General features: G+C 46.6%; 1 protein-coding gene across 8 annotated transcripts in view; it reads left to right on the forward strand.

Annotated features, from left to right (window-relative positions):
• The window catches only part of CARD11 (caspase recruitment domain family member 11), a 220,382-nt gene that overhangs the window by 153,665 nt on the left and 52,945 nt on the right, over positions 1-13,772 (forward strand). For all 8 annotated transcript variants that reach the window (XM_063934192.1, XM_063934193.1, XM_063934190.1 and 5 more), the window contains one exon: positions 4,033-4,234. In XM_063934192.1, coding sequence (XP_063790262.1) covers positions 4,033-4,234 — 202 coding nt within the window. The remainder of the gene's footprint in view (positions 1-4,032; positions 4,235-13,772) is intronic.

Genomic DNA, 13,772 nt, shown 5'->3' on the forward strand with positions numbered 1-13,772 from the left:
CAATCTCATTGTTCATTGGACACAGGAATTCGTCTTCGCATTATAACAAAAGGTCATAGGTTGATTCATACAGGTGGGCTGTGACTATTTCCAACTGCTCAGGTGGGTGGGAAACTAGGTTTCCCGCCGCATGGATAAGTGAGTGCAAATAATAGTAAAAGTACATAAACTTCTTATGTCCATAACTATTCGCACGAGCGATTAATCCGCTTCAAACCAACACCGGAATATTGCTAATTAAATACTCTTCCGATGGATACTAAACACCACGGTATAACGCTTGTCTGACCCTTCGTATCAAACAAAGAGGGATCTCTTTGTTTATGAACATGCTACATTAACTAAACTTTCAGATTCTATCAAAGGGACCATAATCCACAAAATACATTATATGATTAAAATATGTAACGATTGAGTCGCACGCTAGGCACACATAAACTCTACCGTAAATGCGCATACCGTGCGCCTGCGGGTGCACGTAACAGCGGGTATGCGTACGCACGGGAGAGCGCACGCATGCGCAGCGCGGACCTATATGAGGTGCAAATATGGCAGTGTGCATCATGATATTTTTCTGACTGACAGTCGACAGTAACTAGGTCGACAGGGTCTTTATGTTGACATGTTCTAGGTCGACAGATCAAAGGGTCGACATGAGTTTTTCACAATTTTTTTCTTTTTTTGAACCTTTTCATACTTAACGATCCACGTGGACTACGATTGGAACGGTAATCTGTGCCGAGCAAAGCGGTAGCGGACTCGCGAGGGGACGCGGTGCACTAATTGGGGTTCCCGGTCACTCTACGAAGAAAACAACACCAAAATGACATTAAAAACTCATGTCGACCTTTTGACCTGTCGACCTAGTTACTGTCGACCAATAGTGGTCGACCTAGTTACTGTCGACTTTCAATACCACACCCAAAAGAAACATCAGATTTTTTTACAGTAAATATCACTCAACAATAAGTTCTATGCATGTATGAATTAAAATAAAAAAAGGAAACTATAACATATTTAAAAACAGTCACATATAATAAAACAAAATGAAAAGGGTCTTTCAATAATAAAATTGTGCTATTTTTAACTAGTTTATTAATTTGTTTATTAAAATATCAGTAATGATGTGATTGTGATTATATTTATTATTTTACTGTATGCAACAGTTTAATATTGCAGAAAATATTACTTTTTCTTGTTTTTAAACACCAGGGGGTATATTTACTAAAATTCGTATTTTTCTGAATGAGATTAAAGTTCAAACACGAATGACATCGAATGTGTGAATTTGCAACTTTTTGAATTTTGTACGCCTCATTTACTATGCTGTCGTATTATGCATTTTCGAGTTTTCTGATGTTGATGTAATTCGTATTTTCGGCCAGTGTTTTACGGGAGTGAATAGTAAAACACTGCCGACATTCACACAATGAATCTCGGCTGGATCTGTGAGATCCGTGCAGGGCTTCATTGTGCACCTTTAAAAAAAAATAATAAAGTGTAAAAAATCAAGAACAAATTTGCGTGGGCTCCCCCCTCCTAAGCAAAACCAGCCTCGGGCTCTTTGAGTCGGTCCTGGTTGTAAAAATATGGGGAAAAAATTGACTGGGGATCCCTCATATTTGAACAACCAGCACCGGGATCTGCGCCTGGTCCTGGTGCCAAAAATACGGGGGACAAAGAGCGTAGGGGTCCCCCGTATTTTTAACACCAGCACCGGGCTCCACTAGTCAGAGAGATAATGCCACAGCCGGGGGACACTTTTATATAGGTCCCTGCGGCCCTGCCATTAAATCACTAACTAGACACCCCTGGCCGGGGTACCCTGGAGGAGTGGGGACCCCTTAAATCAAGGGGTCCCCCCTCCAGCCACCCAAGGGCCAGGGGTGAAGCCCGAGGCTGTCCCCCCCATCCAAGGGCGGCGGATGGGGGGCTGATAGCCAAGTGTAAAAATAAAGAATATTGTTTTTTGTAGTAGAACTACAAGTCCCAGCAAGCCTCCCCCGCAAGCTGGTACTTGGAGAACCACAAGTACCAGCATGCAGGAGAAGAAACGGGCCCGCTGGTACCTGTAGTTCTACTGCAAAAAAAATACCCCCAAAAAACAGTACACACACACCGTGATAGTAAAACTTTATTACATACATGCATACCGACACACACATACTTACCTATGTTGACACGAAGCAGTCGGTCCACTTCTCCATGTAGAATCCACGGGGTACCTGTGAATAAAATTATACTCACACAATCCAGTGTAGCTTGTGTCCTCTTTGTAAACCACGTACTTGGCAAAAAAACAAACCGGAAAACCCGAACCACGCACTGAAAGGGGTCCCATGTTTACACATGGGACCCCGTTCCCCGACTGCCGGGACCCCCCGTGACTCCTGTCAAAGAGGGTCCCTTCAGCCAATCAGGGAGCGCCACGTCTTGGCACTCTCCTGATTGGCTGTGCGCTCCTGAGCTGTCAGTCAGGCAGCGCACGGCAGAGATACAATGTAGCGCATAAGCGCTCCATTGTATCCAAAGTTGGGAACTTTTCGGTCAGCGGTTGAGGTTACTCGCGGTCAACTGCTGACCGCAAAGTTCCCACCATTGGATACAATGGAGCGCCTATGCGCTACATTGTATCTCTGCCGTGCGCTGCCTGACTGACAGCTCAGGAGCGCACAGCCAATCAGGAGAGTGCCAAGATGTGGCGCTCCCTGATTGGCTGAAGGGACCCTCTTTGACAGGAGTCACGGGGGGGGGGGGTCCCGGCAGTCGGGGAAAGGGGTCCCATGTGTAAACATGGGACCCCTTTCAGTGCGTGGTTCGGGTTTTCCGGTTTGTTTTTTTGCCAAGTACGTGGATTACAAAGAGGACACAAGCTACACTGGATTGTGTGAGTATAATTTTATTCACAGGTACCCCGTGGATTCTACATGGAGAAGTGGACCGACTGCTTCGTGTCAACATAGGTAAGTATGTGTGTGTCGGTATGCATGTATGTAATAAAGTTTTACTATCACGGTGTGTGTGTACTGTTTTTTTTGGGTATTTTTTTTGCAGTAGAACTACAGGTACCAGCGGGCCCGTTTCTTCCACCGCATGCTGGTACTTGTGGTTCTCCAAGTACCAGCATGCGGGGAGGCTTGCTAGGACTTGTAGTTCTACTACAAAAAACAATATTCTTCATTTTTACACTTGGCTATCAGCCCCCCATCCGCCGCCCTTGGATGGGGGGGGGACAGCCTCGGGCTTCACCCCTGGCCCTTGGGTGGCTGGAGGGGGGGGGACCCCTTGATTAAAGGGTCCCCACTCCTCCAGGGTACCCCGGCCAGGGGCGTCTAGTTAGTGATTTAATGCCAGGGCCGCAGGGACCTATATAAAAGTGTCCCCCGGCTGTGGCATTATCTCTCTGACTAGTGGAGCCCGGTGCTGGTGTTAAAAATACAGGGGACCCCTACGCTATTTGTCCCCCGTATTTTTGGCACCAAGACCAGGTGCAGAGCCCGGTGCTGGCTGTTCAAATATGGGGGCTCCCCAGTCAATTTTTTCCCCATATTTTTACAACCAGGACCGGCTCAAAGAGCCCGAGGCTGGTTATGCTTAGATGGGGGGACCCCACGCAATTTTTTTTCTGATTTTTAACCCTTTCACACCCCTTCCCACTGATAAACATGCACGGATCTCATGGATCCGTGCATGCCTTTCAGAACACGGGGAAAAAAAGCAGGTCTATTTTAAAACTGCTTTTTTTTACGATTTGTATTTTTTCACGGCAGTGTTTGGCTATTGCCGGCAGTGTTTGTGACTTACAATTTTTAGTAAATTACCGAGTTGTATAAAATAACAGGCGCATTTGACCGATGGTGTATTCATTCGTATTTTATTTCTTTGACTACCAAATAAATACGAATGCCCTCATCACTGCCGAGATTTTAGTTTAGTAAATTCCCTAGATGACACTTTGACGAAAAAACACCAAATCGGTCAAAATTGGGAGCTTAGTAAATATACCCCCAGGAATTATTTTTGTTGTTACAGACCCTTCCGTCCATCTGTAACATGTACTGGAGGAATCAGGAGCACCAATCATCTTGTACAACATGCTACAGTAGATGGCGATAACCTCATGATGGAAATCTCACTAAGTGGTGGCAATGAAAGGGGCATTTTTATCAGCTATGTTAAGCCGGGTTCAGGAGCAGAGAAAGCTTGCCTGAAAGAAGGACACCAGCTTCTATTGGTGAGATTATTTAGTTACATTGGACTTTAAATAGGTGTATATATATACTATACACGTACATCATTTAGTATTCACCCTGCATGCATGTTTGCATTTAGACCATTTGCAATGCAACATGGTTTACCCAGCTGTAGATTTTGTATTCAGTGAAAGACAGAGCTCAGGAGCCATGTCAGTAAGGTTTTCTTCAGTAATGAATAATTGCGGTATATTCTAACATACAGTGCATCCGGAAAGTATTAACGCTTTACTTTGTCCACATTTTGTTATGTTACAGCCTTATTCCAAAATTGAACAAATTAATTTTTGTCCTCAAAATTCTATACACAATACCCCATAATGACAAAGTGAAAAAGTGAATCGCTGTGAATACTTTCCAGATGCACTGTATGGGCAGAGCCGATGCAAGGTTTCAATGCGCCCTAGGCAAAGATACATCATACCACCCCTGCTCCTCCCAATACCTTCACATACACATCCTTACTCTGTACATTTTCCTGCATCTGCATGCCTCCTTACGGCTCCCTAGTCATACACAGTCCCATGTCAGATGCGCATGCACACTAACAAAAAAATTGCAGGTAGTAGCTGGAAAAAAACACAAATTTTGTGGGGTAAAGTATATGAACCAGTAAGCAGTGGTGCAAGAAGAAAAAATGTCTTACAGGTACTGAATGGGCGTGACCAAATGCGACATGGGGCGTAGCCAATGAAAATGGGGGCGTGATACACATATGGGAGGAGGGGCAGATACACATATGACCCCAATAGTGCCAGATACACATTGCCCCACAGTGCCAAATACACATTGCCTCACTGTGCCAGATACACAAATGCCCCACAGTACCAGATACACAAATGCCCCCAGAGTGCCAGATATACATTGCCTCACAGTGACAGATACAGAAATGCCCCCAGTGTGTCAGATATACATTACCTTCCAGTGCCAGATACAGAAAAGCCCCCACAGTGCCAGAAATGCCCCCCCCCCAGTGCCAGATACACATGTCCCCCCAGTGCCAGATATGCCCCCAGTGCCAGATACAGAAATGCCCCCACAGTGCCAGATATGCCCCTAGTGCCAAATACACATGTCCCCCCAGTGCCAGATATGCCCTCAGTGCCAGATACAGAAATGCCCCCACAGTGCCAGATATGTTCCGAGTGCCAGATATGCCCCCAGTGCCAGATACACATGTCCCGCAGTGCCAGATATGCCCCCATTGCCAGATACAGATGTCCCCCCAGTGCCAGATATGCCCCCAGTGCCAGGTACACATGCCCCCACCCCCCTTCCCCTGCTGCTCACCGCTGCTGCTGTCCTGTGTGTGAGGGGAGGAGAGCGCAGCCTGCGCCTCTCCTGCCCCTCAGTCTCTGGCGGCGGTGCGGGTGTCTACCTTCAATTCAGCATTGATCTGGGCCGGTGCTGAATTGAAGGTAGACACTGAGGGGCAGGAGAGGCGCATGCTGTGCTATCCTCCCCTCGCAGCAGCGGCAGCAGCGGAGAGAGGGAGGGAGAGGCGGCCCATCGGCGGTGGGTACGGCGTACCCACAACTAAATTCTTAAGGGTACGCCATACCCACCCGTACCCGCCCACTTGCACCGCTACCAGTAAGTCAACAAAACCCTAATCTGACAGAGAACTAATCTGATGAGCAGTAACTTGAGAAGTAGCAGCATTAATGTTATAGAGAATGGTGTCACTTTTAAATATAATGGGGGATATTCAATTGTTTGAAAAGTCAGTTGGGTGTCTGTTTTTTCCTATCTAATAGACAGGAAAAAACAGACGCCCAACCAGCTTTTCAAACATTTGAATTCCCCCCAGTATGTGGTAAATTTAGAATTTATAGTTCATATTGGATAAAAAGTGTTCTAATACATATTGGCCCTCATTCCGAGTTGTTCGCTCGCAAGCTGCTTTTAGCAGCTTTGCACACGCTAAGCCGCCGCCTACTGGGAGTGAATCTTAGCTTTTCAAAATTGCGAACGAAAGATTAGCAAAATTGCGAATAGACACTTCTTAGCAGTTTCTGAGTAGCTCCACACTTACTCGGCAACTGCGATCAGTTCAGTCAGTTTCGTTCCTGGTTTGACGTCACAAACACTCCCAGCGTTCGGCCAGACACTCCTCCGTTTCTCCAGCCACTCCCGCGTTTTTCCCAGAAACGGTAGCGTTTTTTCGCACACACCCAAAAAACAGGAATCCGATTTATTTTTGTCTATTGAAACAAATTGTGGTGATCACCATCTGCGACTATTACATGACCTTTGGCACCATTGTATGTGTGCGCACACCAGCTGCTCCCTAAAGTTTGGATCCTATCTAAGGACAGCAATTATTCATAAATTACCCACTGCTGTGTGTACTACTATTAGGACTTATCTTTGATGTGAAGTCCACACATTTACAAAGAGCCCTCCCTTGATCCCTAAACTATTCCTCGCTGCATTGACGATACAAGTGCACACAATCCAGCCATTCTTAGATATATATTTGGTGTATGCCTCTTAGGGGCCTATGCAGTGGCGTAAGTTCATCCTAGTCGCCCGGTGGCGAGTTGGAGTGTGGTGCAGGGACGTGCAGTCAGGGGAGGCAGTGCCTCCCCTGTCATTAATGATTAAAATAATACAAAGAATATACTAATGACACATATTCTGACTAGTGATGTGCACCGGAAATTTTTCGGGTTTTGTGTTTTGGTTTTGGATTCGGACGCGTTTTGGCAAAACCTCCCTGAATTTTTTTTGGCGGATTCGGGTGTGTTTTGGATTCGGGTGTTTTTTTTACAAAAAACCCTCAAAAACAGCTTAAATTATAGAATTTGGGGGTCATTTTGATCCCATAGTATTATTAACCGCAATAACCATAATTTACACTCATTTTCAGTCTATTCTGAACACCTCACAATATTATTTTTAGTCCTAAAATTTGCACCGAGGTTGCTGGATGGCTAAGCTAAGCGACACAAGTGGCCGACACAAACACCTGGCCCATCTAGGAGTGGGGAAAAAAAACTGTGTTCCCTAATGCACACCGAGTGAATAATATTACTATATAATAATAATCAGATAATACGGAGATCTTAGTTGCGTATATCTGCAGATATAGGGTTAAGCCCCCAGGCCGATCGACAAGGCTTCTCCGTCACTGGGGGTCCCTAATACTAGGTATGGGCCTGGGGTGCAGGACCCCACAATGTCGGCACAGGTCGGCCACCCCAGGTCAGCACACAGGTGAAAATTAATAGGGGTTAATAAGAAGCACAGAAGTGCTATGTAAGTGGTGTGATTAAAATGATATATACAAAGTGATAGGAAAAATAATAAGTGTTAATAAAGTGTTAGGGTGTGCCGACCTGCAGCAGCCCAGCCATACCGACACAGGGGCCACTGCACCCCACACCCACCCCATAAATAACTACATATATATATCTGGGTTAAATTCCCAGTGTAAGGCCACATGGTAATGGCACCTACAGCATCTGAGAGCCAGCTTACCTGGGGATACCCCTGGCTTCCCCTATGGCACTACTAGAGTCAGCAATCCCTCCTAATGCTAACCCATTTGTGCCTCTCTATATACAATACACAAGGTGGAAAGCTGCTCAATCAGATTGTAATGTCACTCAGGTGCTAAAAGGGGAGGGGTAATTCTGTGTAGGAAAAAAAAACAACTGTGTTCCCTAATGCACACCGAGTGAATAATATTACTATATAATAATAATCAGATAATACGGAGATCTTTGTTGCGTATATCTGCAGATATAGGGTTAAGCCCCCAGGCCGATCGACAAGGCTTCTCCGTCACTGGGGGTCCCTAATACTAGGTATGGGCCTGGGGTGCAGGACCCCACAATGTCGGCACAGGTCGGCCACCCCAGGTCAGCACACAGGTGAAAATTAATAGGGGTTAATAAGAAGCACAGAAGTGCTATGTAAGTGGTGTGATTAAAATGATATATACAAAGTGATAGGAAAAATAATAAGTGTTAATAAAGTGTTAGGGTGTGCCGACCTGCAGCAGCCCAGCCATACCGACACAGGGGCCACTGCACCCCACACCCACCCCATAAATAATTACATATATATATCTGGGTTAAATTCCCAGTGTAAGGCCACATGGTAATGGCACCTACAGCATCTGAGAGCCAGCTTACCTGGGGATACCCCTGGCTTCCCCTATGGCACTACTAGAGTCAGCAATCCCTCCTAATGCTGACCCATTTGTGCCTCTCTATATACTCTAGGAGTGGCACTGCAGTGTCAGGCAGGATGGCACTTCAAAAAAATTGTCCCCAAACAGCACATGATGCAAAGAAAAAAAGAGGCGCACCAAGGTCGCTGTGTGACTAAGCTAAGCGACACAAGTGGCCGACACAAACACCTGGCCCATCTAGGAGTGGCACTACAGTGTCAGGCAGGATGGCACTTCAAAAAAATAGTCCCCAAACAGCACATGATGCAAAGAAAAAAAGAGGCGCATCAAGGTCGCTGTGTGACTAAGCTAAGCGACACAAGTGGCCGACACAAACACCTGGCCCATCTAGGAGTGGCACTGCAGTTTTCTAGCGAGAGGATGAGTGCTTCCATCCTCATGTGAATCTGAACCACTAGCCATGAACATAGGCCAGGGCCTCAGCCGTTCCTTGCCACTCCGTGTCGTAAATGGATTATTGGCAAGTTTACCCTTCTCATCAGACGCTTTCAATTTTGATTTTTGGGTCATTTTACTGAACTTTTGTTTTTTGGATTTTACATGCTCTCTAGTATGACATTGGGCATCGGCCTTGGCAGACGACGTTGATGGCATTTCATCGTCTCGGCCATGACTAGTGGCAGCAGCTTCAGCACGAGGTGGAAGTGGATCTTTCCCTATTTTAACCTCCACATTTTTGTTCTCCATTTTTTAATGTGTGGAATTATATGCCAGTATCAATAGCAATGGCCTACTACTATATATACTGCGCACAACTGAAATGCAGCACAGATATGGATGGATAGTATACTTGACGACACAGAGGTAGGTAGAGCAGTGGCCTTCCGTACCGTATTGCTATATATACTGGTGGTCACTGTCAGCAAACTGCAAAACTAAAATGCACCACAGGTATAGAATCTAGATGGATAGTATACTTGACGACACAGGGGTAGGTAGAGCAGTGGCCTTCCGTACCGTACTGCTATATATACTGGTGGTCACTGTCAGAGAACTGCAAAACTAAAATGCACCACAGGTATAGAATCTAGATGGATAGTATACTTGACGACACAGGGGTAGGTAGAGCAGTGGCCTTCCGTACCGTACTGCTATATATACTGGTGGTCACTGTCAGAGAACTGCAAAACTAAAATGCACCACAGGTATAGAATCTAGATGGATAGTATACTTGACGACACAGAGGTAGGTAGAGCAGTGGCCTTCCGTACAGTACTGCTATATATACTGGTGGTCACTGTCAGCAAACTGCAAAACTAAAATGCACCACAGGTATAGAATCTAGATGGATAGTATACTTGACGACACAGAGGTAGGTAGAGCAGTGGCCTTCCGTACCGTACTGCTATATATACTTGTGGTCACTGTCAGCAAAACTCTGCACTGTACTCCTCCTATATAATATACTGCTGGTCCCCAGTCCCCACAAAAAAGCAGTGTGAGCACAGATATATGCAGCACACTGAGCACAGATATGGAGTGTTTTTCAGGCAGACAACGTATACTGGTGGTCACTGTCAGCAAAACTCTGCACTGTACTCCTCCTATATAATATACTGGTGGTCCCCAGTCCCCACAATAAAGCAGTGTGAGCAGAGATATATGCAGCATACTGAGCACAGATATGGAGTGTTTTTCAGGCAGACAACGTATACTGGTGGTCACTGTCAGCAAAACTCTGCACTGTACTCCTCCTATATAATACAGCTGCTACCCAGTCCCCACAATTAAGCAATAAGCACAAATATTTGCATCAACATTAATAAGCGGAGAGGACGCCAGCCACGTCCTCTCCCTAACATTTCCAATGCACGAGTGAAAATGGCGGCGACGCGCGGCTGCTTATATAGAATCCGAATCTCGCGAGAATCCGACAGCGGGATGATGACGTTCGGGCGCGCTCGGGTTAACCGATCCATACGGGAGAATCCGAGTATGCCTCGGACCCGTGTAAAATGGGTGAAGTTCGGGGTGGTTCGGTTTCCGAGGATCCGAACCCGCTCATCACCAATTCTGACACATATAACGGTTACTTTATTTTAATCATTTTTCTGATGATTAAACCTATTTAAATATGTTTCTGTGTCACCGAGAGCGGTGCCTCCTGCGGCCAATGATAAATGGCCGGAAGTGGGGTGGGGTCCTAGCAGAGGGCTGTAACAGTTCATTAAAAAAAAGCAGCAGACACGTCACTAGAATAAGTGCCTCAGGTACAGAGACATGCTTTCAGCTCATATGAAAGCACGCCCCTGTCACTGAAGCCAATGTGATTGGGCATTAGGTTCAGCACTGACAGGGACTGTATCCAACTGTCACTGTTAGTGCTGTAGAAGGCAGGGAGAGAGTGACAGTTTTATGGTGTGTACACACGGTGAGATATTTTCTTACGACTTTGACTATATAGTCAAAATCGTAAGAAAAGTTAGTGTAGATCGCAAGGTGAAAGTCACCTTGCGATCCCGATGCGATGCCGATGCGTGGTCCCACGCGGTCGGCATCGCAAGACTAGATAGACTGTGCAGGCAAGTCAATTTTGACTATCTCGTAGAAAAGATAGTCAAAATTGACACTCATTATGTGCTTGCAATGCCGACCTAACCCGTCGCATAGTGAGAATCGGGCATAGCCCGAATCTCACCGTGTGTATGGGCCATTAGTGTCAGCCAGGCAGAGGAGTAGCGTGTAGCCATGGCACCCGAAGCAAGCTCATGTCATGGCACCCGCCTCCCCCCCCCATATATACTCAAACACATACCCATATATATATTACACTAGGTAACCCCATATACACATTGCGGCAGGTAGCCCCATATACACATTGCGGCAGGTAGCCCTTATACACATTGCATCAGGTAGCCCCATATACACATTGTGGCAGGTAGCCCCATATACACATTGCGTCAAGTAGACCCATATACACATTGCGGCAGGCAGACCCATATACACATTGCGGCAAGTAGACCCATATACACATTGCGGCAGGCAGACCCATATACACATTGCGGCAGGTAGCCCCATATACACATTGCGACAGGTCCATCACAAGTTTGATGAGTAGGCATCGCGGGCGGCAGCTACTGGCAACTATAGTGGCGGCGGATCACAGACGGTAGCGGGCAGTGGTAGTAAGCATTGCGGTCAGCAGGAAGTCGGTACTCGGCGGACATTAATGGCTGCAGGCCTGGCTCCTGGACCCTGGATTCAGTGTTTGTCAGCCATTAATGCAGTTTGCGGGGAATCACCAATTTCAAAAATGGCGCCGCATAGCCATTTTTTAAATCCAATATGGCCGACACGAGCTAATCACGGATTGCCACGTCATTGACCCTCCCCCCTCAACTGGTTTATATAAGCCAGCAGCGAGGCATCGGCTGTCAGTCCGCCGGTGAGGAGGGAGCAGGCAAGAGGGGGGGGGGGGGGGCGGTGGCCATGAAAGAGAGCTTAAAGGCCGCCGACCTTAGGTGACGATGCAGCATAATTAACTATTCAAACAGCAGGTGTTGTATTTTTATTTTCATATTTTCTTTACCGGTGGACTACGGGTGTCAGTGCGCCTTTAGTGTCCGGGCATGCTGGCACTTGTGGTTCTCCAAGTGTCGGCATGCTGGGTCAGGCTTGCTGGGACCTGTAGGCCGCCTGTAAAGAAAAATATTGGCCTACTATGAAGCCCACACCCAGGGCCGGTGCTAGGGTGTTCGGCGCCCCCTGCAAACTAATGTGTGCCCTCCTATACTTTACAAAAGGACATTTCACATTGAAAAAGGGATGTGGTCTCACAAGAAAGGGGCATGGCCACACAATAGTACCCCATTTAAAACGCCCCCAGAAGTGGCACTGCTTACACATAACGCCCCAGTTGTAGCACAGCTTACACAAAATGCCCCAGTGGTAGTGCTGTTTACACATAATGACCCCAGTAGTAGCACCGCTTACAAATAATTAACTCAGTAGTAGCGCAGCTTACACATAACAACCCCAGTAGTAGTGCAGCTTACATGGAACGCCCCCAGTAGTATCGCAGCTTACACGTAACGCCCCCAGTAGTAACACAGCTTACACATAATGCCCCCAGTAGTAGCGCAGCTTACATGGAACGCCCCTAGTAGTAGCGCAGCTTACATGTAACACCCTGAGTCAGACTAACAAGAATCAGGACCAGATACTTCATCGCTTGGAAATTTATGAAATGGAGAGTGAAAAAGTGCAAACCAATCAGCTCCTAACTGCAATTTTTTCAAACAGGGCCTGTGACATGGCAGTTAGGATCTGATTGGCTGGCACTTTTTCTTTCCCAATTTTATTACTCTCCAAGCGATGATGCATCTAGCCCTCAGTTGTCTGCAGCATGCAGAATCAACTTTCACCAGCTGATCCCATCTCACAGTCCAGCAGCAGTGGGTGCACCATTGCTTGCTGCAGCGCAGGCTGAGCTGACCAGACGGGAGCCATCCTGTCTTCTATTGCAGGTGATAGCAGGGATCCTGGGACAGAGCTGATTAACTCTGCAGCAGCAGCCGGTGCGCCGCAGAGCTCTGTTGGAAGAGCACCAGTCACACTTGGATCCTGCTGTGAACCACACAGGTGCTGCTGTACATGCAGGTGCTCATTCAGGGCTTGGAGCCCGGAGGCAGGCGTCTCCATTTCCTCTGGGAGTTACGCCCATGGGCCTATGTATTAACATTCATGGCAAGACTTTTCTTTTTTAAACAAAAATGTAATTTGCAGGGATAGCAGTAGCAATAATCTCTGTCCCTGCGTGATACATCTTCGGCATATAGGAGGAGATTTGTGAAAGACTCTTCCAGAAAATTTGACACTGCTCACATGTGTGTCCGATTCTAAAGCTGGACAGTGACTGCGGGAGAGGGATAGTAAGTTGCCTTTCTTGCAAGATTGCCTCCATAGGCTAAAAGCTGTTCACGCCACCCAGGGCTATTTCTAGACAATTTGGCTCCCAGGGCAAACAGTAAATAATGCACACCCACCCAATAGACAATCTAAAATGTGCCCCCATCCTCCCCATAATAGATTAAAAAAAACGGCATATTGAGGGAGTGTGCACCTGCTAAAATGGGTGTGGCCTCACAGGAAAAGACTACCTTACACCCCAGATTTTGACCCTGCACCAACAGACCTCGGCCACCACAGAAAATAAAAAAATTCCACCATATTAAGCCCCACACAGTAATGCCCCCTGCACCATATTATGCCCCCTGCACTGTATTATGCCACAAACTGCAATATCTGTGATACATTATGCCCTACAATAAGGCTTCTTATTACTTTTAAGTTACCTTCTCGTTACTAGGGGTTTCATG

The sequence above is a fragment of the Pseudophryne corroboree genome, chromosome 7, assembly GCF_028390025.1.
Source record: "Pseudophryne corroboree isolate aPseCor3 chromosome 7, aPseCor3.hap2, whole genome shotgun sequence".
NCBI lineage: Eukaryota > Metazoa > Chordata > Amphibia > Anura > Myobatrachidae > Pseudophryne > Pseudophryne corroboree.